Source organism: Neofelis nebulosa, chromosome 4, assembly GCF_028018385.1.
Source record: "Neofelis nebulosa isolate mNeoNeb1 chromosome 4, mNeoNeb1.pri, whole genome shotgun sequence".
Taxonomy (NCBI): Eukaryota; Metazoa; Chordata; class Mammalia; order Carnivora; family Felidae; genus Neofelis; species Neofelis nebulosa.
The window spans coordinates 168,704,863-168,729,799 of NC_080785.1; the positions used below are offsets into that span (position 1 = coordinate 168,704,863).

General features: G+C 59.0%; 1 protein-coding gene across 3 annotated transcripts in view; it reads right to left on the reverse strand.

Moving 5' to 3' along the window:
* The window catches only part of DOT1L (DOT1 like histone lysine methyltransferase), a 63,775-nt gene that overhangs the window by 30,207 nt on the left and 8,631 nt on the right, over positions 1-24,937 (reverse strand). For all 3 annotated transcript variants that reach the window (XM_058728433.1, XM_058728432.1, XM_058728434.1), the window contains exons 2-7: positions 16,323-16,366; positions 7,832-7,906; positions 5,741-5,804; positions 4,182-4,410; positions 3,284-3,378; positions 2,864-2,926 (exon numbers count right to left, since the gene is read on the reverse strand). In XM_058728433.1, coding sequence (XP_058584416.1) covers positions 2,864-2,926; positions 3,284-3,378; positions 4,182-4,410; positions 5,741-5,804; positions 7,832-7,906; positions 16,323-16,366 — 570 coding nt within the window. The remainder of the gene's footprint in view (positions 1-2,863; positions 2,927-3,283; positions 3,379-4,181; positions 4,411-5,740; positions 5,805-7,831; positions 7,907-16,322; positions 16,367-24,937) is intronic.

The window sequence follows — 24,937 nt, forward strand, 5'->3', positions numbered from 1 at the left end:
AAAACTTGAAAAGCTAGGGCACCCGGTAGCTCGGTCAATGAGCGTCCGACTCTCGGTTTTGGCTCAGGTCACGATCCCAGGGTTGTGGGACGGAGCCCCGGGTCAGGCTGAGCGCAGAGCCTCCTTAAGATGCTCTCTCCCTCTGTCCCTCTCCCCTGTTCGCATTCTAAGCTAAAATTTTAAGAAACAAAAATGAAATAAAACAATTTAGGAAGTCACAGCTTTAGGAAAACGATAAGCCATTTGGGAACACAGCCAGCGTTAACAGCAGATACGGGGACCGTGCGGGAAGAAGTTCCCTGGAAACAGACCCACTGGACCCACCGCGCACTCAGCCCGGATAGCAAACACCAGGGGACCTCAGACACAGGGGCACAGGAGGAAGGCTGGACTGCTTGCCTTTCACGGAGGGGAGAAAACTCCGGAAGAAATCCCACCAGGAGACAGGATGGGCAAGTCCTGGCCCAAAAGGAGCAGAAGGGCACCTCCCCACTACGAGGCCGGCCTCACCCTGACACCAGAACCAAAGATGTTCCACAGGAAGGAAAATGGGTCGATATCTCTCAAGGGCACGGGAGCGCCCCGGAAACCTGACACAGCGTGTGGAAACGACCGCGCGCCACGACCGAGTGGGATCCACCCTGGCGGGAGGGCTGGCTCCGCTCACCACATCAACGGGCCAAAGAAAGAGCACAGGCTCACGCCAGACGCACAGAGGGCCTCCATGACGAAGCCTCTCGACAAAATAAGGCAGAGGAGAACCACGTCAGCTTGATGAAGGGCACCCACGGGACACCTGCAAACAAACGCACATCGTCTCCACGGTGAGGAACCCGAAGCTTTCCCGATACCATCAGGACCGGGGCAAGGGGGCCGCTCTCTCTTCGTGACAGCGTCCTGCACACGTCTGCCGCCACGCTGGCGTGCCCAGCAAGACAGACCTACGGGACGCAGATTGAGAAGGAAGGCGTAAAACCGCCTGTGTTCACAGACGACAGGATCAAAAGAATCCAGAGAACAAACCAACAAACGAACCTGGAACTAACCAGCCGTTACGGCAACAGTCACGGAGTAAGGGTGTTGCTGCCCGCGAACAAACCACACACAAAGGTCAGCTGCCTTCCTAGCAACGGGCAGCGAACACGTGGAACCGGGGGCTAAAAGGACCCTCACGTAAGCACCGAGGCAGACAGACTCAGGCATAACCTTAACGGCACGTGTAGGACGCCCGCATGAGGCTCAGTACGAGACCCTGGCGAACGACCTCAACGAAGAAGTCAACAGACGGACGGAGAGTCCCCGTGTGAGGGCAGGAAATACCGTCAAGATGTTGGTTCCTCCCGACCCAACATGCAGATGCACACGCTCCCCCCGGCCCCGAGCCGGCCTGCTCTGTGACGGGCGCCCACAGACGGACTCCCGGGTTCATCTGGACAAGGCAAAGACAAGCGTCACGTCACAGGACGGCCGGGCGCTGCGGGGGCGCAGACGCAGTCCAGAGCCACGGGAACGCGGACGGCACGGGCTGGTGAGGGAGGCGGACAGCGGGACAGGACAGACGGCCAGAAACACGCAACTGGCGTGCGACACGCCTCACGGGCAGAGCGCCGGGGCGAGGGCAGACTGCAAGGACGGGGCCCGCGTGCCCGGAAAGGATCCGGGAGCCGACCTCACACCTCACAGCTCTACACGTCAAGCACAGAACACAGAACTCCCCAGAACTCCCAGAAGGTACCGAGGAGCAGGGGTGGGTGACCTTGGTTTGGGGAGTGCCTTTCCCACGCTGCAGCAGAGGCACGAGCGGGAAAGCGGCAGCTGTCAGGCGGTGCTAAGGGAGAGGGAGCCTCCCCGCCTCCAGCCCCCACCACGCCCCAGCCTGTCATCTCGTGACCAATCCTCACTCCCTAACACGAGCAGCTCAAAGCCCACGCCCCACGACGGCCCGCGTGGGGGCCGGTGACTACGGAGAGGGAAAGAAGTGAACACGAACGGAGGGGCAACGGGGCCCCCACCGCAGAGCCGAGTGGACCTCAGCGATCGGGGCCTCGACCTCTGGGTACATGCAGGCGATGACCTGGGATGAGAGGAGGAGTCAAAGATGCGGTTCAGACACACTCCGTCTGGGCCATCCCCGCGGCAACCCGGTGCGGGGAGACTACAGGGCAGCAGTGTGTCCATGGCAAGAGAGAGAGTGACGGACGGAGTCGCGGGCCCAGACACACATTTCGAGGTGTGACGCAGGTGCCCGGGCGGAGGCAGACGGAGGCCAGGGGCCTCGAACCCTGGCCCAGGAGCCTGGGCATCGACAGGCGGGGCCGAGCAACGGAGGCCGAGGGGCGGCAGCCGGGAGAGCCGGGGGCGCGTGCGGCCCCAAAGCCGAGCCTTGCCAGGAGGGACTCGCGGGCGGGGTCACGTACCGCCACGAAGGCAAGGAGAAGGTGCCCCAGAGCGGGCCAGCGGGCGAGGGAAGAGGCCGTCCCACTCACACCCCACGGCCCAGCCTCGCACCGCTGCCGGCACGGACACGTGCCGAACACCCAAGGAGGGCTCCCCGAGAGCCCGCAGGGGCCTGGAGACACACGCACGACGAGCTGCGTTCAGCGGCCGGGGGAGAGGAGAGCCGCCCCCGTTCTCGGACGGCAGGCGCGGGGGCCGCAGCCCCCCGGGGCAGCCCAGAGAGGGCGGAAGAGACCGGAGAGGGAGGCGGCACTCCGGTGACGACACGCGCGCCCCACGCAGGGCCGGGCCAGGCAGGGAGGGCGTCCCGGCCCGGGAGGGGAGAGGAACGGCGGGTCAGGGGAGGAAGAGGCACACAAATGGAGCTGGGTCGGTAGCCGCAGGGCCATGGAGCGATGGCACTCACTGTGTATTCTGCATGCTTTTTTCCATACCATTTCATCCACTTCCTGAACTCTCGGTCCATGGTCTGCAAGGGAACGACCACACAGCCGTCAGCGGCTCCCCGCGGCCCCTTCCTACCCCCGCGAGACGAGCGGGGGGCCGCCCGTGGGCCAGGCCTCAACACGACCCCTTTGACAAGCAGCCCCAGGACAGCCCGGGGCCTGCAGGGTCCACGGGTCCGGAGCACACACTCTAAAGGGGTTTCCGAAGACAGAGGCGCTGCCCCCACCCCACTGGCCCCTCCCCGGGCGGCCGCCTCTGGAGGGCACGGGCCGCCCTGTGGGGAGCACACGGAGACCCGCCTTGTTCTGTCCTCTCTCTGTGCCCCGCAGGTCACGGCCAACAGGAGCCAGACCCTGCACCCTACTCCAGGGTCACTCACCTCCGCGTACTTGGCTGGGATGTCGGCTTTCTCCACGCCGTAGTGATGTTTGCAGTTGGTGGCCGCAGCCACCTGGAGCACGACCTGGCCCACTCCTTCAGAGACAAACACAGAGAGAGAGAGACAGAGAGAAGGAGGGGGAGGGGGAGAGGGAGAGAGAAGGAGGGAGGAAGAGAAAGAGGGAGGGAAAAAGAGGGAGGAGAAGGAGGGAGAGAAAGAGAGGGAGAGAAAGAGAGGAAGAGAGAGAGAGGAAGAGGGAGGGAGGGAGGGAGAGGGAGGGAGACAGAGAGAGAGGGGGGAGGGAGCAAGAGGGAGGGAGGGAGGGGGAGAGAGAGGGAGACAGGGGGAAGGGAGAGGCGCTGTCACGGACGCGCGGCCCCTGGGTCAGAGGTGCGACCTACCCCTGGTGCTGCCCATGGGGGTCAGCGGGCAGAGGCCACAGGCTCTCCCAAGTCACTGAGGACATTCTAGGGACACAGACCCTGAGCTGAGCCCCCACCCGCGGACGGGACGGCCGTCTCGCTCACGCTGCCTCACACACACACGCGCCACCGCACGGCCCCCGCGTCAGGACGCTGTTCTCCTGAGACCTAAGCGATCCGCGAGACACGGCTCCACGAGACGCGGGAGCACCCCGAAGGCTCCGGCCACCCAAGCCCACCCCCGTCGGCGCCACGGCGTGGCGGTGGCGGGCTCTGACGCAGGGCCCCGCGCACCAGAGACAGGCTCTCCGGACCGTGCGTCCCGACGAGTGGGCCGCACACACGCAGGCCCAGCCGTCCAGGTCCCAAGAGGCCACGGGGGCTTGCCGCGAGGGGCTGCGGGCAGCAGGGGGTGGTGACCGAGCCACCCGCTCTGCCTCCGGGGGCCGGGGAGGCAGCGTGCTGCCCGCACTCACCGCTGCCCAGGTCCACAAACAGGTCGTCCTCGGTCATCTTGATCTCGTCGATCATCTGCGCGACCAGGTCAAAGGAGGTCTCCCCGTACACCTCCGGGGAGAAGGGCTCGTAGTTGTTGAGCTTCTCGGGGTCCGTCACCGAGTGGTTATACACCTGCTGCAGGATGTGCCGCAGGAGCCCATTGGACGGCCGGGTGTTCAGTTTCATGGGCTGAGTGGTCCCCTTCCACTAGGGCGTCGAAGGGAGCACGTCACAGGTGACCGTCCTCCCAGCACCGGGGACTCCGCCCGAGCCCGCTAAAGGCTCACACGCATGTGCCGTCCTGGGCGCCACACCCCTCAGGAGACGACAGAGGCCGCTAGCCGTGTGGGCCCCGCAGCCCTGGCCTCAGAGCTCTGCCCTTACCCGAGAGCCTGGCTGGGCAGAGAAGTGGGCCGGGAGCCGCAAAAAGGGCTAGCGCCTTGTGGGCCCTTGTTAGGGCCCCATGGCCGGGACCTCTGCCTCGGGGACAGGAACTGGGCCCGAAGGGGCAGTGGGTCCTCTGACCCCTCACAGCCCACCCCCTTCCGACGCACAGCAGCTGCCCTTCAGCCACCTGCAGCCATGACTGGGGCACAGAGCATCCCCGAGGACCTTCCCACCTAGAGACACAGGGCGGCCTGGAGCCAGGCCACCACTGTGCGGGGGACCGGAGGCCGCATGGCCCGGCCCAAACCTCAGGCCCCGCCTCCTGCCCAGGACAAAACCGAGGCAGTGGGGTGGGGGTGCCACACAGCTGACCCCAGAAAAACCTCTATGAGCCCCAGTCCCTTTGCACAGGAGGCCCGAGGCCTGACCATACTCGACTGACTCAGCATCCCCCTCCCCCATCACTGCTACTAACGGGGATGACTGCTCTGTCCCAGGCCCCGGTGCCACAGGGCCTGTCACCCCACCACAGCCTCCCCCACAGCAAGGCTCCTGCCGGAGAGCCCCCACCCAGACCAAGAGCCCACACTGTCCGGACAGCAGAACATCCTTGGAAACAGGAGTGACGTGCTCTTTGGAACTGCCTCCGCAGCCGGGCCTGGCCCGGCTGTCTCTGTTCTTTGCCAGGTGAGGCCTCCTAAGGCCCCAGCATGGTGGGTCAGCAAACCGAGGACAGAGCCTCAGGCCTCTCCCCAGTCAGAATGTCCTAGGAGGGCGGGGAGATGCTCACAACACTGCTGGCTGAGGGGCAGGAGAAGCCCCGGGAAGCTCCTCAGCGTGTCCGCCTGTCACAGTCTGCGGAGACGGGGCGCCAGCGGGAAGGTACGCGTGCGCCCGAGCCTGGGGACGACCGCTGGGCACACAGGGCCCGAGGGCGCACCCCACCCCTGACAGCAGCTCCCCAGACCCAAGCCACATTCGTGCGCCCCTGCAGACGCCTCTCAAGGAAGCCCACGCTCCAGGTGGCCTGCAGGCTCTGGGAGGCGTGTGGTTAAAACCACCCGGGGAGCGTGAGGGCAGCTGGGTCGGGCAGCCCAGCACAGGCCCCAGGCAAGGAGCCGAGCGTGGGGGGAGGGCAGAGGCCACCTACCAGCTGGTGGATGCTGTCGATGGCGCGGTTGTACTTATCACAGAGCCTCTGCATGCTCTCGAAGCTGGAAGGCAAGGGAAAGGCTCCGGTCACGGAGGAGCTCGGAACGAGCCTGGGGGCCCAGCCGGCCTCTCGGGAGGGACAGCCCACGGCCAGGCAGAGCCAGCCCAACCCCTGGTGGGCAGGCGGAGGACTCGGGCCCCCAGGAGAACCGCGCATGGGCGACGAGGCCGAGCCAACAGTCTGGGGCTGAGACAGTCTTGGGCCACGTGCCGCGTGCTTGGGGCGGCCTGCGGAGGCCGAGACTCCTGGGTCAAACCCAAGGTCAACGGCGCGCCCAGCAGGCGTTAGGTGAGGAGGTGAGGAGCCCTGCACAGACCTCACGTCGCGCTGTGGGCAGGACCCGGGCCGGCCGTCGCTGCCCCCGGGGCCGGACAGCAGTCCCATCTGACCTGCCAGCAGGACCCACTGCCCCGCCGGGCTGTGCACCAGCCCCACACGGTCTTCCTTCCCTGGCCGGAAACAGCCCCCCCCTCAGCCCTAACTTGATGGGTTTGGGGACCACCCGGCAGCAGCAAGGGCCCCCTGACTCTCCTGGGCACCACCCAACACCGGCCTCTGCAGAAAGCTTCCAGCACTTTCCAAGACATAGGTAGCACGTGTTAGATGCCTAAGGACAACCGGGCTGGGAGTCTGTCGTTGAGACTAGACTCTCCCAAACCCCACCATTTTTACTTCAAGTATGACTTTCAGTGAAATCCTCTAACCCAGGAGCCGCCCCCACCCCCCACCCAGGGCTGACTCTGCCTCCAGGGGACACTGCGAGACATCTGCGGATGCTCCCGGCATCGACAGGGTGGGGCCAGGGACGCTGCTCAGCCTGTGACAGGGCCCGGGACGCCCCACAGAGGACGAGACCCGCTTGGTGTCAGCGGTGCGGAAGGGACGTGCTCCAAGTGTCTGCCCCAAACCGGAGGGGGACCCAGCGGCTCTTCCTACAACACCCACGAACACACACAGAGCAAGGAGGCTTCCCGCCCCAAGCAGGACACCGGGAGCTTGGGAGAGGAGCCTCCACACCCAGGGCACGGGAAGCGATGGCCGCACCGTGTGCACCCCGGGCTTCCTGCCCCAGGCCTCCCTGCGTCTTCACCGACCGCCTGCCCCTCATCCTCGGCCGCACCCCAGACCGGCCCCCCAGTGTCCACTCGCAATCTTTCCTAAGCCACCTGGACACGGAAGGGAAAACCACCTTGAAGGAAAACCATCCTTAAAAACACTGGCCGGGCACAGAGCAATCAGCCCTTTTCTGACGGTGTGCTTCGCTGGCCAAATGCCTACTGTTCAAGGGTCAGCGCCCGTCCGCACCCTCGCCCTGGGATCGGGAGGGGCGCGCCCCAGTCCTCGGCCGGGCCCCTGCTGCCAGAGCCCAGGGCCTGAGCGCTCGGGACAACGGAGGGTGAGCACAGCCCCTTCCTTGCTTCTCAAATGCTGAGCTGATCAGGGAACGGGGTACGGGCCCAGGGCTGGCTCAGGCTGGAAGAGTGAGGCCAGGTCAACGACAGTGGGGTGCCGGGCCCCGCGAGGGGCTTCGGGGCTCCTCTGGGCCCAGCTATATCGTGCCCGCAGGTGACCCAGTCCTCCGGACAGACTGCAGGCCGCTTTCAAGCCTGCCCAGAGCTAAAGCGGCAGGAATGGGGAAGAAGAGAAACAACTCCAGGCAGGCATTCCAGAGCCGGCCCCGCCCTTCCCCACCCACAGGACTCTCCCCATCCGGATGTGCCCGCGGGGAAACTGGCAGAAGCTGCCAGAGGGTGAACCCCAGAGACCCTGCCTGGAGCCGGGCCGGCACCCGAGACCGGGGAGGCCCGTGCTGAGGCGCCGCTGGCGGTGGCCGCAGAGAAGGCAGCGCCCGCCAGCTGGGCCCGCAACGCGCCCCTCCCAATCGCGTCCTCCGGTGTCTGATCAACGTTTCCCGCCAACAAAACCTCACGGAGGCGCCAGCCAACCCTGACAGGGAGTCTCAGACCAGAGAAGAGCCAGTCTGCGCCCCATGCAGGCAGGCGGACCGCTCGGCAGAGCTCGGCTCACCTTTTGGTGTCGTAGTCGATTAAAACGTAGTTCTCCATAGCGAGCTTGAGGTCCGGGATCTCTTCGCAGACCCACCTGAAACACAAGTGTAGACACAGCGGTGAAGAGTGTTACCATTGTCTATTTTCCACTCTCAACGGTCTTAAACACGGTTTACTCCCGAATACTGAAGACAAAAACAAGAACAAATTCTCATTACCGAACTCAAAATGCACAAAAGGAAAGGGAGGCATCACTTCAGAACAAATCGCGTAACGTTAAGGACGAGGTTGTGACACACACGCTTCCGTGGCTTCAGTCGGTGTCGCCTACGGGGGGGGGGGGGGGGGGGGGTGGTAACTGGGCTCACTCGCGACGGAGCCTGGAAGCGGGCCTGCTCAGGTCAGAGCTTGAAAAGCAGCGGGTGGACTGAGGGTTAAAGGCAACTATTTTTCTCTTAAGTTTGTTTATTTATTTTGAGAGAGAATGAGCGGGGTAGGGGTAGGAACAGAGAGAGAGAGGGACAGAGAGAATCCCAAGCAGGCTCCACGCCGACAGAGCAGGGCTCGACCTCATGAACCATGAGATCACGATCTGAGCGGACATCCAGAGTCAGACTGAGCCACCCAGAGGCCCCTAAAGGCAACTATTATCTCACGAGTTAACTGATCGCAAGACAAGGGGGTTTCTTCAACAAACAGGGGGAGCCTACAGATTAAAAGGGGCACAAAAATACACCAACGAACCCTAAGATACGACCCTTGTTGAATCATGATGCAACGCTGACAGAAAGTCAAGGGAGAAGTCACTGCTGTGGACCTTACAAAACAGGGACGTTATGATTTCAAACTGACGTGAAATGAACAAATTCCTTGAAACACACAAATAATCAAGACCTGACACGCGTAAGAACAAGTGACACCAATGAGGCTGGCCTTACCCCGGTGCCCAAACCAGAGGGAGACAAAGCCTCGTAAAGCAAACTCCGGGTAGAAAAAGGAAATCGACGGGCCAATTTCCCTCATGAAGGCAGACACAAAAATCCTCTACAAATATTAGCCGACAGGTTAGCAAGCCGTGTCAGTCAGCTGAGCACCTGACTCCTGATCTCAGCTCAGGTCACCATCCCAGGGTCGTGGGCTCCAGCCCCGAATTGGGCTCCACAGTCAGCATGGAGCCCGCTTGGGAGGGATCCATCCATTCTCTCTCTCTCCCTCTCTCTCCCCCCTCTGTCCCTCCCCACAAGACCCCCTCAGGCTCACAGTCCCCAGGGCCAGCGGGGCACGCCCGCCTCCAAGCATCAACTACCCCGTGCTCTCTCAGACCCAGGGAGCAACCTCTCCGTGGCGCAGTCCGTTCGGCAGCACACGTGGTTGATGTCAGGAGACCCGAGGGTACAGGAAGGTGTGCACCCTGCAGCGGCCACCAGACGGGCGGTGCGACACTGAGGACCCCAGAAGGGCAGGGACAGGTGAAAGACACTTCCCTCCAGTACTCAGTACAGACTCCGGCCAGCAGCACAGGGCAGGAAAAAAAAACAGCACAAAGACTAGAAACGCAACAACAAAACATCTCTATTCACAGGCACACAATTTAACACACAGACTAACCTAAGGAATTTACATAGGAACTTCTAGAACTCAGGTGGATTGAGCAAGGTCAGAAGACATGGGGTCAATGGGCAAAAATGAAGTCTATTTGCATATGTCAGCAACAAAGAATTTTGAAATGAATTTTTTTAATGCCGTTTAAAATACCAGTAAAAGCTAAATACCCAGGGATGATTGTTTTTTAATGTTTACTTATTTATTTTGAGAGAGAAAGAGCGTGAACTCATGAGCAGGGGAGGGGCAGAGAGGGAGAGTGTGTGCTCAGGAGGGGTAGAAAGACAGGGAGAGAGAGAATCCCACGGAGGCTCCAACCTGCCAGCACAGAGCCCGATGTGGGGCTCGAACTCACAACCCTGAGATCATGACCTGAGCTGAAATCAAGAGTCAGCCGCTTAACCGACTGAGCCACCCAGACGCCCCCCTCCCCCAGGAATAACTTTAATGAAAGATTTGTAAGACCTCCACACTGACAACTGTAAGACACTGCCGAGCAAACGTAAAGACGAGAAAAGGGAAACTCTGCTCACAGAAGACTCCACGTTGTTAAAACGGCCCTTCCCCCAAAACTGAACCGCCAACTCCAGAGTAGTGCCCAGTGCAAGCCCAGCAACTTTTGAAGAGGCAGACGACCTGGTTGTAAAACTGACACACAGGGCGCCTAGGGGGCTCAGTCAGTTAAGCGTCCAACCCTTGACTTCAGCTCAGGTCATGATCTCACGGATCACGGGTTGAAGCCCCGCGTCAGGCTCTGCGCTGACAGCATGGAGCCTGCTTGGGATTCTCTCTCCCTCCCTCTCTCTCTCTCCCTGCTCCTACCCTGCTTGCGTGCACTCTCTCCCTCTCTCTCTCTCTCTCAAAATAAATAAATAAACCTTAAAAAAAATCTGATACACTGAAAACTTCCACCAGTCAAGATGCCATTAAAACCACAAGCAGCTACACTATGTGTAATGAAGTATCTCACGAGGCACTCACAGCCAGAATATGTCAAGAATTCTCACAACTCAGCAAGGACAACGCAAACAACTCAATCTCAAAAAACAGCACTGGGGCGTCTGGGTAGCTCAGTCAGTTAGGTGTCCAACTCTGGCTCTGGTCATGATCTCATGGTTTGGGGTTTCAGGCCTGGCATGGGCCTCCCGACAGCTCAGAGCCTGGAGCCTTCTTCAAATTCTGTGTCTCCCTCTCTCTGCCCCTCCCCTGCTCAAGCTCTGTCTGTCTCTCTGTCTCTCTCTCTCTCTCTCAAAAATAAACATAAAAAGAGGCACCTGGGGGGCTCAGTCGGTTAAGCGTCCAACCGGCTCAGGCCATGATCTCACGGTTTGTGGGTTCGAGCCCCGCGTCGGGCTCTGTGCCGACAGCTCGGAGCCTGGAGCCTGCTTCAGATTCTGTGTCTCCCTCTCTCTCTGCCCCTCCCCTGCTCACACTCTATCTCTCTCTCAAAAAATAAACATTAAAAATTTTTTTTTAAAAACATTAAAAAGAAAAAAGGCAGCACAAACTATTCTCTCATAAAAGAAACCAGGGGCGCCTGGGTGGCTCAGTCGGTTGAGCGTCTGACTTCGGCTCAGGTCATGATCTCACGGTTCGTGAGTTCAAGTCCCTCACTGGGCTCTGTGCTGATGGCTCAGAGCCTGGAGCCTGCTTCGGATTCTGTGTCCTCTCTGCCCCTTCCCTGCTCATGCTCTGTCTCTCAAAAATGAATAAAGGTTAAAAAAACAATTAAAAAAAAAAAGAGAAAGAAACCAGAGCTCCTCAGAGATGTTGCTGATTCGAAGGTTTGGAACATGGGAGATTTCAGGTGACTCCAGAGCATCTGTGGTTCTAGAAAATAAGGATGTGCTCAGGAAGGCAGGGGGCATGCCAAAGGGACACGGGACGAACCAGAGAGCCCTCGGTGGCCAGCACAGGAACAATGTGAAACAAGGGTGTAACAGCAGGAGTGCATCACAGCTCATGGGATGAAACATGAAAACGGAGTTCTGATTAACAGCCGAGGAGAGGATGAGGCCTAGAACACAGCAGTCAGCAGTGGCGGCAGGTGAGGTCCACCTGTGGTGCGGAAGTCCAAGTGGAACCGTGATCTCTGCATAGTTCCCCAGGACCTCACCCGAGGTATGTATTAATTAGAAAGGGGGAAACGGTAACTACACCCCAGAGAAGCCTGGTGGACGCCACCTCAACCGGGTGGTCAAGCCTAACGTCACTCCACAGTAAGGCAGAATCAGAGGCTGGGTGCCTCTCGCGGCACTGAGGCTCTTACCAGGAATGGACGCTTTTTGTCACAACCGTTTTCCACACCTGTTCCACATTATTCAGAAGCAGGCCACAAATGTTACCAGTGTGTCCCTCACAAATACGTCAGCATTCCTCCTAAAAGTGACAGACTGTTTCTTTCAACATAACTACAATGCTGTGGGCGCACCTAGTAAAAACAACATCAGGAATAGTAAGGAATTTCCTCAAATTCATACAGCGCATCTGTGAAAAACCTACAGCTTACGTCATCTCCGTGAGGAAAGGCTGAAGGGCCTAGTCACCTCAATAAGACCAAGGAAAAGAAATAAAATCGTGAAGACTGAAAGGAAGAAGTAAAACTGTCCCTACTCAGAGAGGATATAATTACTTCTTACAGCAAATCCTAATAAATCTACCAATCAAGTACCAGAATCAATAAATTTAGCAAAAGATCATGGTTAATGTATGAAAATCAATTGTGTTCTTTCTTATGAGCAGCAGGTAACTGGAAAATAAAATTTAACACAGAATCCCATTTACAGTGGTGCCCAAAGCTTAACTGCCTGAGAACAAATCTAACAAAAGGTGTCCACGACCCCACACTAAAATAACAGAGGGCTGTTAGAGAAACACGGAAAGACCTAAGTAAGTAGAAAGATATACCATGTTCATGGATTGAAAGACCCAATACTGGAAAATGAACAGCAAATCTTTCCAAACGACCTATCGATTCAATGCAATTCCTAACAAAACTATGCAAAAACCAACAAGCTGATTCTAAAATTTATATGGAAATGTGGGGCACCTGGGTGGCTCAGTCAGTTATGTGTCCAACTCTTGACTTTGGCTCAGGTCACGATTTCACGGTTCGTGAGTTCGAGCCCCACGTTGGGCTCCGTGCTGATTCTGCTTGGGATTCTGTCTCTCCCTCTCTCTCTAACCCCTCTCCCACTTACTCTCTCAAATAAATGAAAACAAACTTTAAGATAAAATGTACATGGAAATGCAAAGGAGGTAGAATAACCAAAACAATGTTTTAAAAGAAGACAAAGAGAGAAATTACTCTACCCACTTCCAACACTTACTATACAGCTAAGTAACTAAGGTCTTCTTTGGCCAAAGGACACACATGGGGGTCAGTGAAACAGAACCAAGTCTATAAATAAACCAACTCCTACACTGTCAACTGACTTTTGCAAAGGCGACAAGGGTATTTCATAGAGAAAGGACAGTGTCATTAACAATGGTGCTGGAACCAGTGGACATCCACATGCAAAATAATAAACTTTCAACTCATACACTGTACCACATGTAAAAATTCCCTCAAGATGGATGAAAAGATTTAAAAAGAAAACCTAAACTGTAAAACTTCTAGAAAACATACAAGAAAGCCCTTGTGAGCTCAAGAGCAAATATTTAGGCAAATATTTCTTAAGAGGCAAAAAACACAACTTATGAAAGAAAAATGTGAACAAGTTGAACTTTTATTAAAAATTAAGCTATTGGGGAGCCTGGGTGGCTCAGTCAGTCGGTTAAGTGTCCAACGTAAGCTCAGGTCATGATCTCGCAGTCCTGAGTTCGAGCCCTGCGTTGGGCTCTGTGCTGACTGCTCAGAGCCTGGAGCCTACTTCGGATTCTCTGTCTCTATCTCACACTCTGTCTCTATCTCAAGGTGAATACATGTTAAAAAATATATATATGTTTTTTAAAAAGAATGCTCAAAATTCAATAGTGAGAAAAAAATCAGTTCTTAAAAATTGGCAAAAGACGATTATTAGTTATTAGGAAAATGCAAATTGAAACCACAATGAGGGGCACCTGAGTGGCTCAGTTGGTTAAGCATCCAACTCTTGGTTTCAGCTCAGGTCATGATCTCACGGTACGTGGGTTCAAGCCCCGTGTCAGGCTCTGTGCTGACAGTGTGGAGCCTGCTTGGGATTCTCTCTCTCCCTCTCTCTCTCTGCCCCTCCCCTGCTTGAGCTCTGTCTAAATAAACAAACACTGAAACACACACACACACACACACACACACACACACACACACACACAATAAAGTACCACTACACAGCTCAAATCAGAAACTGCAAAACCAACCCACAGCAACACCACATGTTGGTGCACTGGGGGCTACACAGAGGTTCCTGAGCTGGTGGTGTGGTGCAAAGCAGGTGGATCCCTTTGGAAAACACCTCGGCAGTTCCTCTTCGAGAAAGTTGTCATAAAACGCGGTAACCCCACTCCCGGGTATTTGCCCAAAAGAACCAAAGACATGTCCACACAAGACCCCCATGTGGATGTTCACAATGGCTTTGTTCATAATCACCAGAGTCCAACAGGACCCGAACGCAGTCGTCAACAAACTGCAGTCTATCCTCCGAGGGAAAACTCCTCAGAAACAAAGAGGAAACACGACCATCTGAAAATCGTGTGCTGAAAGGAGTCAGGAGAAAACAGCAGCACCACTGACCAAGTCCATGTATGTAAAATTCTAGAACACGCCAAGTAACCTGCAGAGGCAGAACGCAGCTCAGGGCTGCCTGGGGACAGCGGTGGGGGGGACGCAGGTCAGAGGACACGAGGGAGCCCGCACAGGCGACGGAGATGCCCGCTCCCGAGGCTGCCTTGGGCATGCATGGACACGTCCACGCCCGTCAGAACGTGTACCTTGTGTGTGGCTCTTGTACGCCCACTATATTCCAAATTTTTATAATTCTCCTAATCTTTCTTTCAACGTTTATTTTTGAGCAAATACGAGTGGGGGAGGGACAGAGAGACAGGGGAACAGAGGATCAGAAGCGGGCTCCGTGCTCACAGCGGTGAGCCCGACATGGAGCTCGACCTCAAGAACCACGAGATCGTGACCTCAGCGGAAGCGGGAACCCCGACCGACTGAGCCCCCCAGGCGCCCCGCAACTGCACTTGTAAAGCATGCAACTACGGGAAGGACTAGAAGTGTGCAGTACAGATGACACTTAGGTGGCGATGAGCTGGTCGCTGTCAGGCTGGGTGACGGGAACCTGGGTTCAGCATACCCTCTGTCTACCTCCGTATCTGCTGGACATTCCCCACCGCACCAAGTAACATAAGAGAAAGAACACTGAAGTAACGGACCATCTTGCCAACGGACAGAACGGATCTGCAGGGACAGCAAGGAAGAAGGTGAAGCCGTTTTGAGAGCCCGATGTGAGGCTCCCGCAGAATGGCCTCGGGAGGGGACGAGGCCACAGGGGACTGCGGACAGAGGGCTGGCTCCAAGGCCGCAGAGCCGATGCTGAGCCCCAGCACCAGGGACAAGTGACCAGCCCTACACACGAGAAACGGCTTCCAGCCCACCTGACTCACAGCCGCTGTGTTAAGCACCACACTCCCACTTCCTAACCAGCAGACTTTTTAAAAAATAACATAAATCAGGGGCGCCTGGGGGGCTCAGTCGGTCGAGTGTCCGACCTCGGCTCAGGTCGTGATCTCACGGCTCGTGAGTTCGAGCCCCACGTCGGGCTCCGTGCTGACAGCTCGGAGCCTGGAGCCCGCTTCGGATTCTGTGTCTCCCTCTCTCTCTGCCCCTCCTCCGCTCATGCTCTGTCTCTCTCTGTCTCAAAAATAAATAAACATTAAAAAAAAATTTTTTAATAACATAAATCAAACTAAGCCAACCAGTTAACGCTACTGACTGGTTTCAGGCCCACCCTACAAGATCTGCACAGATTATTTCACTTAAAATTGCAAACACTCTTGCAAGGAGACTCGGCTTGGCCTCAGGAGCAAACCAAACGGGCTCAGGCAGCCGGAGCGCCGGGGGTTCGGTGGCCCCACCAGGCGGCAGGGAAAGCACTCCCATCACAGCCGGACCTCACGTCCTGGCTTTCTCACCAGCCCAGTCCTGCCAGCAGCCTCGGCAGGTTCATGTAGACTTCACGGCTGTGGCCTGGGGGGTGGCTGTATGCTTAAGGACTTTGAGAGACAACACAGCGAGAGAGGTCAAAGCCACGCACAAACACCAACGGCCCTGCCGCAGGAGCTCAGAGAAGAACGGGGTTTCTGACCGTGGAACATGTAGACAAGAAGCGGTCCAGCCACGACAGCATTCAGGACATCCTTCCAGACCCCAGGCCAGCACGGGAGAAAAGGCCCACGAGAAACAGAACGGCTGGCAGCCTCCCCCGGGTCCTGTCTAGGTCGCCAACCTACTGGCCCAGGAGGGCCCGGGGGGCTTTTCTCCACTCGCACACAGGACAGGCCAGCAAAAGGCTGTCCCAGGTACCGAGGGGAAAAGCAGCCGCAGGAAAGCTGAGTCAGCACCCAATCCAAGAGGGAGGAGAGGGAAACGAGGGGGTGAGGGGAGGCGGGGAGAGCCCCCCCCGAGGGCCCTGCCGGCTCAGCATTTCCCTCCCCTTCCACAGGAAGGCACCAAGTCTCAGAGAAGCACTGAGACCTGTTCCGGGCCACACGTGGACAACCCAGACTCCTCTGACCAAGTGGTCACTGCCTCTCAAGTCTTCCGGAGGTGCTCCCAGGAGGAGCCACGCAGGGCAAAGTGGGGTCAACCCGCAGACCAGACCATATGCCCAGAGAGCACAGGTGGGGTGGCCTGCACGGGGGGGGGGGGGAGTGGGGAGGGGGACCCACCCTGAGACTTCACCCACCCCAGCAGGTGGCACACTCACCGGATGGTCTCGATGATTTCGTGAGCAGCATCGTGGTGTTTGTCCTGAAAGACAAAGGGACAGGTTTTACACCCTCCGGTGGTACAGGGTGTGGGGACCAGGCAGGGCCTACCAGCCAGTTCCCGCCCCTGGCCCGAGCTGGACCTGTGGCACTCCCTCCCAGGCGGGCAGGGAGGAGGGACCCGGGGTGACGTCGATGCCCCGACCCTTCTCTCCCCACCTCGCACCCCCACCTCTGCTGACTCTTCACCCACAGCCCCCATGTGTTCCTACAGCCTGGAAGCCGCGGGCCTGGCTTTGAGCTACTGAACATCTCCAGGCCTCTGTTTCCCCATCTGCAAAATGGGGAAACACGAGTACCACAACCACGGGGAAAGCTCATGTGGCGGTCCTCCCGCCAGAATGCAGACACCTCCCAACCCCACAGTTGATCACGCCAGGTTCCCACAATGCCTGTCACACGGGGCGGGGTGGCGGGGGGGTGCTCACTGTTGCTCCTTCCTCACAGAGGAGGCCAAGGGCTCGCTCCAGGCCTCTCACCGGGGTCCGGACAGCCCTGACCCCAGACCTTGAAGAAAGCAGGACCAGATGCGGCGAGTGGCCTTTCTCTGGCCCCCTGCTTCTCTGATACGAGCACCGCACCTGCTGCGGCACAGAGAAGGCGTGCGCGGTGCCGAGAGGTCAGGTTCAGAGCCGCGAACAGCTGCTCGTGGCAGTGACCGCACCTCTCAGGCCAGGCTTTCCAACAGACCCTGGGGGTGAGGGGGGTGAGGGGGGTGAGGGGGGTGGGCGGGGGGCGGGTCCTAGTGCGGAGCCTCCGGTCCCGTCCCGCACTCAGTGATGGTCAAAACAACCCCAAGGACCTTGGGCCCTAACCTCAGTTTCGTAGCCACGGCTCTCTGGGGACAGCTCCTCCCAGAAGGGGGCTCGCCCGCTCCACGCACACAGCCCAGTGGCTCTGGTACTTCCAGAACTGTGCGACCAAAGCACTATTCCAGAACTCTTCTCACCCCAAACAGCTACCCCGTCCCCACTATCTGCCACGGCCCATCCCCCCGCAACCACTGACCCACTTTCTGTCTCGCAGGATGTGCCTGTTTCTGGACATTTCACGTGAATGGAATCACACACCGTGTGGCCTTTTGTGCTAAGCCTTAGTTCTTCTTTAAGGTAAAAGAACCAACTCGCAGCGTTCTCAATGTATCCTCCAACGGACGAAGGATCAGGTGACAAATATTAATTGTGCAAGATGGGTCACGGGCGGTCCGGCACGGGAGACCCCACGCAGGCCAGGGGTCCCCACTGAGGGGAGCCTGACCACCAGCATGACTGCCACCTGCTGAGTCAGAAACCCGGGGTGGGGACCGCTAACGGGAACTCGTGGCCCGGACACCTCGCGGTGAGCGTCAGAAGACAGCTGGGGGGCAGGTCTGCTGGGCGCGTGAGGTCACACGGGTCTCACGGGAACAACGGGAACGGCAGCAAGGAGAGCCGCCCCGCAGGCCGCGGGGACCGACGGCCCAAGGCCCAGCGCGACATGCCCCCGTGTTCTGGGGAGGGCACGTGGAGCCGGCAGAAAGCCCAGGCCTCGGACACAGGAGCCCCGCGCCCGCCTGCGCCACCCTCTCTGGGCCCCAGCGGGCGGGAACACAGCCCACTGGCCCGATTCCCCAGGAGGCTGTGCAGGATGAGGAGCCGGTGACACAAGGAATCGCGGCAGCTCATCTGCTGTCTCAGCCTCGACGCCACACCTCCCGGCTCGACGGACACAGAGCTCCTCTTAGCTGAGCACGGAGGAATCTACCCCGCTACCTTCGGGGCCCCCACAAACTCCTCGCGGGCATTTCCCTGTTGTTTGGTGACACAGCATCGCGAACAAGGGGGAAGCCGCGATTCCTGCTGCTCCGACCGCTCGCCCCAACCGTGCAGCGCCCGGGCCCATGGCTGAGCCGGCCCTCCGCTCAGCCCTGGGCCCTCTAGGTCCACACCCCCCCATCCGGACGCTAGAGAGGCGTCAGGTCTGATGGCCACAGCAGCGGGAGGCGTCCACGGAGCTCGGGAGAGTAAATGGCAATGCAGGGGAGTAGGTGACACATCCAATGAGCTCAGATGGCACCAAGCCCTCTCCACCCGTGGCCGGCATTGCTCCCAAGTACCAGTCCATCCTGCAGATGGGGGCACAGGCTTCGGTGATGAGTGGGAGGGCCAATCAGAGTCCCTGCTGGGCGGCGACACACCCACCCCTACAATGACCTCGTAAACCTCCAGGGGAGGAAAAACAGGTCGGGTACGCTTCATCAAAATGAAACGATTACACTTAAGGACATCAAGGAAGTGGAAAGACAAACCACAGAAAGAGAGAAAAACTTTGCAAACCATCCATCTGGAGAAGGACCTTATCTCTCACGGGCACACCTCGCTTTGCCGCCCTGTGCAGGCACGGCGTTCTCACAAACCGAAGGCGGCACGGACCCCCTGATGAGCGCGCGCCCCTCGGCACCCTCTCTCCAACTTGCTCACGTGGAGTCCGTGGCACATCTTGGCCACTCTCGCAATCCTCCCAACTTCGTCACTGTGGTATTTGCCGCGGAGATCAGCGGTCAGTTTCACCAAAAGCTCAGGCGATGGTGAGCGTTTTTGCAAATCGTTTGTCCTTTAAGGTACGCACGCTGCCTTTTCTTCAGACGTCATCCCGCTGCACACTCGGTGGGCCACGGTGTGGCCTAAACCTAACTTGTACGCGCACAGGAAACCAATCTGCGTGAGTCGTTTTATGGACACACTCGCTTTACTCTGGGGGCCCGGGACCAAACCCACAGTACCCCCGACGCGTGCCTGTGTGTACAGAGAACTCGGGAGAGCTCAAAACAAAATGACAAATGAAGCCACGAAAACATACTGACACTGACACGGTTACAGAGAAAATGCTCCAGTGGCCAGACAGTGGCCAGACAACGAGGCTAACGAGGCCAAGAAAAGATGCTCTGCCACCTGAGCCAGGATGGGACCCGAATCAAAACCACGAGGACAGCTAGAATGGGAGTGACAGGCCTGAGTGTTGGGGAGGAGGAGTAGGAACCTTCACACCTGGCTGGTGGGAATGCCACTCTGGAAAGCGGCCCGGCAGCTCCTGTGATGTTTAAACAGAACATCCACGGGACGCAGCGACTCCACCCCCAAGCATACGGACGCCCAAAACAACAGCACACGTCCAAACACCTGTGCGCAGGGGCCTGGAAGGGTTGGGAGGGTGATGGCTGATGGGGATGGAGCTTCTCTTGGAGGAATGGAAAGTTCTGGAATTCACAGTAGCGGTGGTTGCACGAGTCTGTGAATATGACATTCTACATGGGTCAGTTGTACGGTATGTGAATTATACCTCAAAAGAGCTGTTAACAGCAAAAACATCCACAGAAGAAATGCTCCCCACCATTAAAAGCACTCCCCGCCCCCGAGCTCAGTAGGAAAACGCGGAGTTCCTAAGATTCTCACACGACGATTCTGCCCTGTTGCCGCTCAGTAACGTTTAACGAAACCCAGACACACAGTCTTGGCAAGAGCTCACCGGACTCCTGCACGGACTGACCCTGAAAAGCGGAGAAAACGCCATACTGTGTCGCAAGGTCTATGAGGGCAGTTAGTCTAGAACTTTCCACCAATTCTCTCTCGGATCACACTCTAGGAAAGCCAGCTAGCTGCTAGGTCACAAGCAGCCCCACAGAGAGGCCCACGTGGAGAGGAGCTGAGCCCTCCCGCCAACGGAGGGCGTCGGCATGAAGAGCTCCTCCCACCTGGTCCAGCGTTCAGACGAGGCGGCCCTGGTGGGTCTGTGTTGACCACACCACGGTGTCTCGTGGGAGACGCTGAGCTAGAGCCACGCAGCTAAGTTGCTCCCGGACTCCTGACCCACAGAAATCATGACCTAATAAACTGTGTTGCTTCCAGCTGCTAAATCTGGGGTAACCTGTTACGCAGCCTTAGCTAACCGATACAGACTTGGCGTTAAGGCTAACAAACCTTCCTGGGAGCACACTGCCTAGGAGAAAAACCCTAGAAATGCCCCTCACCACAGGGCCTGATTCAAGTCCTCACCGCAAAGTCACGAAACGAGCTGCACACCCTTGCGAAGCCCCTGGGCGCCAGGCGGACGCGGGCACAGAGCAGCCCGAGCAGCGGCGGCGCGGCGGGCACGTGCGGGTGCTGGGCTCACATCACACCCCGGCCTCCGTCCTCACAGGAACCCGCCACAGCCTGCCAGCTGACTTGTCTCACACCAAATCCTGCACACGTGGGGAGGAGCCTGGAATGTGGGCTCGTCTTGTTTGTGAGAAGAGGAAATCCAGCAGAAAAAAAAGGAGCGCCTGGGGGGCCCAGTCAGTCGAGCGTCCAACTTGGGCTCAGGTCAAGATCTCACGGTTCGTGGGTCCGAGCCCCACGTTGGGCTCTGTGTTGACAGCTCAGAGCCTGGAGCTGCTTCGGATTCTGCGTCTCCCTCTCTCTCTGCCCCTCCCCTGCTTGTGCTCTGTCTCTCTCTGTGTCTCGATAACAAATAAACATTAAAAAAAAATTTTTTTAAGCAGAAAAAAGGAAGGAAAAAAGTTGACAACTATGCCTCCAAAGATCACAGAATGACCCTTTCAGGGACTGGCCAGCCTCCACTGGCAGCTGTGAGCTGTGTAATTTAAGAAGCGCCGATCGCCATAAATGATTCAGAAAATCCAACTTCTTGGACGTGGCCTCCCCCTACTCCTCGGGCCTTCAGGGAAGACGCCAGACGCCGACCGGGAAGGGGGGACTGAGAACAGCCCCGACGAAGCCTGGATTTAGGAGAGGCCCTTGTCTTGTTACCCAGGGACAGCCCTCCCCCATCTTCCTCCTCCATCCCAGGAGCCCCAGAATCCCAGGTCTGTGCCCCAGGCCCGGTCTCCCTGTAGGGACCCCCAGCCTGGCGCTGGCCCACGGCAGGAACGTCAGCTTGCTGCGGCAGGGACTGACCCGCTCTCTCATCACTAAGCGCATCAGGGCGCCCAAATGAAGCAACCAGAGACGTTTCTCCATGTAACACCTGTTTGGCGAACGCTGCTACCCAGGAAAGCTGGCAACGGGCACTCAGCTTCACTGGGTCCCCCGCTCTGGGGAGCGCACGCAAACGTCCATGCTAAGTACAAGCACTCGTGTCTTCGAGTGCACACCACACGGAGAGCAGTCACCACACCTGAGATGACGCCATCACCCAGCTCCCCAGTCGGGTGGTGATGTGAGGCCCCGGCTTCATTCCTCCAGACGCCCTGACCCTACTGTCCTCAGCACCACACAGCACACACCGCGGACAGAGCGCGGGTGTGGGGATCCCCCGCTGTCGTGCTCGGCCCCAGCCCAGCCTCCTCTTATGCCCTGAGGACAAAGCTAAGAACAAGCACCCCTCGAGTCTCACCGCAAGGAGTCTGCACAGGGGTGTCTGATGCCCTCCCCCCTCACCGCCTCGACTCGGTCACTCTGCGCGTCCGCACGGCTGGCGGGGGCTCTGTGCTCAGGGCGCGGAGGCAAGGGAAGACCAAGAGGGGGACAAGATGACACGGGGAGCCCACGGTGGACGCTCTGCGGACGTACTACTGCGACGAACCCACCCGCCAACTCCACTCTCCCGATTCCCATTTCCGACAAGAATGTCGCCCAAGGAGCACCGTCCGCTCCCATCAGGGATCACAGTAGGAGGGCAGACCCCGTCAAGTACAGATGAGGCCCACCCACAACGTTTCAGAGTCAGGGGTCTGGGGTCTGCGTCTCTAACAAGTTCCCAGATGACGCCGAGGCTGCCGGCTGGGGGACCCACTCTGCGAACCACAGCCCTAAGGACACAGAAGGCTACACTCACGCACGCCGTGACGTGGGAATTGCCGTGGACAGGAAGGCGGCGTGGGGACAGAGTTCCCAGAGTGGAGAACAAGAATGAAGGTGGGTGACGGGACATGGCCCAGCTTGGCCGGCAGATGTCTGCCGGAGGGCGAGAAAGGACACGGCGAAATCAACAGGCGTCCCAAAAACTCGGTCCGGGAGAAGGCCAGCGGGGCAGAGAGCACAGGGCCCGGGGGGCCCGGCTGGGGCGCTCGGCCTCATCCATCTGCCTATACGCCTGCGCACCTGGGGGCCGGGGCTGCGAGCGGTGGCGAGGACGGCGGGCCAGCACGACGCGGCACGTGCGGGGCCCGAGCACCAAGAAGGGGAAGGCTGTCAAGTGGAAACGCGTGAATTGACGCAGCAGCGGCAGCAGAGAATCCTAGCAGCCGGGTCCACCATCAGCCCCACATGTCCGCACGCCCCCGGCAAGGGGACAGCAGGGTGGCAACAACAGGTGCCCTCGCTGCAGACTCCAGGAAGGCGGCGGAAGGCAGCCCCGCCAACCATACCCGAGGAGAGGACAGCCCACAGCTGAGGTCTGCACGAGGGACACAGGCCTCAGAAGAACAGAGCGCCGGGCCAAGCCAGGCCCATCGCAGGCAGGGGAGCCAGCCAGCAGACTTCAAAGGAGAAGAAGCCAAATTAGGGGCGCCTGGGTGGCTCAGTCGGTTAAGCGTCTGACTTCTGCTCAGGTCACGGTCTCACGGTCGGTGAGTTCGCGTCCCGCGTCAGGCTTTCCGCTGTCAGCACAGAGCCCGGTTTCAGTCCTCTGTCCCTTTCTCTCTCTGCCCTCCCCTATGCGTGCGCGCACGCTCTCTCTCTTTCCCTCTCTCTCAAAAGTAAATAAATGTTATAAAAAATAAAAAATTAAAAAAGGCGACGACAACCGCAAACAAAGACACCAACGCAGAAGCACTCTCAGGGCCGCTGGAGGGGCCAGGTGGAAAGACAGAGAGACTGTAAGGAGCAGAACGTCTGTGTCCCCAAATCCCCATGCTAGGGCCCCGACCCCAGCAGAATGGTCAGGAGACAGGGACTTTGGGAGGTGGGGAGGGTCAGGTGAGGTCATGAGGGACGGTGGGAGGGACGGTGGGAGGGACGGTGGATGGGACCCGCCCCCAACCCCCATGGGATTAGTGCCCTTGTTAAGAGGACCAAGGGACTGGAGTGCTCTGTGTCATGTGACGACACGGCGAGACGGTGGGGCTGCCGGCCAGAAGTGGGCCTTCCCCAGGCACCAACGCCGCCAGCCGTCATCTTGGCCGTGAGAGGCCCCCCACGCCCCCCTCCCGCCGCAGGGCTCTATTACTACAGTCCAAGCAAACTAAGACAAAGACCTCCAGGGCACACACAGTAAACAGCCAGTGTTCACAGGGTGACTCGGGGGGAAGAGAGGAGACAAGGAGCGGCCAAGGAGGAGCAGGCCTCCGACCGAAGGCAGGGAGAAGGACACAGGTGGGAACCCGGAAGTCCAACCGAGAGTGCCGGCCGGGAGCGCGGAGTTCCCCCCGGCAGCAGCACACAGAGCCGGACGTGGCCGCGGACAGCAGTTACTGACGGAATGAGCTTCTGCAGCGGGACCAGGGACCCTGGGGCGGGCGGGGCAGCCCAGCTCTGAACCCAGGTGCGGAGCACCCCGAGCCACCCGCCCACGCCCCGCAGAAAGACCGCCACAGCCGGGAGGGCGGTCCCCTCCACCCCCGAGGACCCATGTGGAGACAGCCCCGGCCCCGTAGCAATGAAGAGGGCTGCGTGGGTTTAAGATCCGGGTTCACAGCACCGCGCCTCAGCACCGGTCCCCCGCTCCACAGGGCTCTGAAAAGAACCGGGCTCCTTGGAGGGAGGGCTGATTCCAGGGCCAGCGCAGAGAACACACAGGTGAGCCCGAACATCTGGCACAGCAGGCAGCCAAGACGTGTCCCAAAAAGGGGCACAGGCATGCCAAGGGCCCAGGACAAAGCCCGGGGGCGCTCCCGGTGGCCAGTTCTGGAACACGAGTGACAGGGTACTGGCTCACAGACCGGACAGACTGGACTGTGGCCCGGAGACGGCATACACACCCAGGAGCCACACGGAGGCTCAAAGTGCAGAAGCAGGACGCGGGCAGGACCCAAAGCGGACGCAGGAGCAGCTGAAGGGCGGGGCGGGGGGGGGGGGGGCGGGGGGGGGCAGGAGGGCGCAAAAGCCCCACCACACCAGTGTTGCAGGCCAGGCCCCCCTCGGGCCAGAAAGCCCATGGGCCGACTCGAGGACCAGGGTCCCCAACAGTCTCGAAGCGCCCCTCGCAGGGGGAGGGGGAAAGTGGCAGCAACGTGCCCGTGGGACACCCGCCGAGAACACACAACCACTTCCGACCCCACACGGGAGCCCCTCTGCAAGGACGGGCCGTTCTCTGCAGGGCACACAAGGCGTGCAGGTCGGGACAAGTGCCGGCCTTTCCTTGGACGTGAGGAGCAGCGGCAGGTTCGAGCTGAGGACACACGACAACTGAACACAAAGGGGACCCTGGGCTGGGCCTGAGCAGACAGGGACATGGGAGGTGAAGACAATGGTCTCCTCAGCGCCGGCCCCGCTCTGATCCCGGTGTCATGGGAGCTGAGTGAGGCGCAAAGGAATCCTGTTCTGTTTGTGCAATGCGCTTTCAAGTTTAAAACCCCTTCCAAGGAAAACGGACAAAGTTGCACAGGGAGGTCGGACCCAGAAGCTCCCGCTGCAGT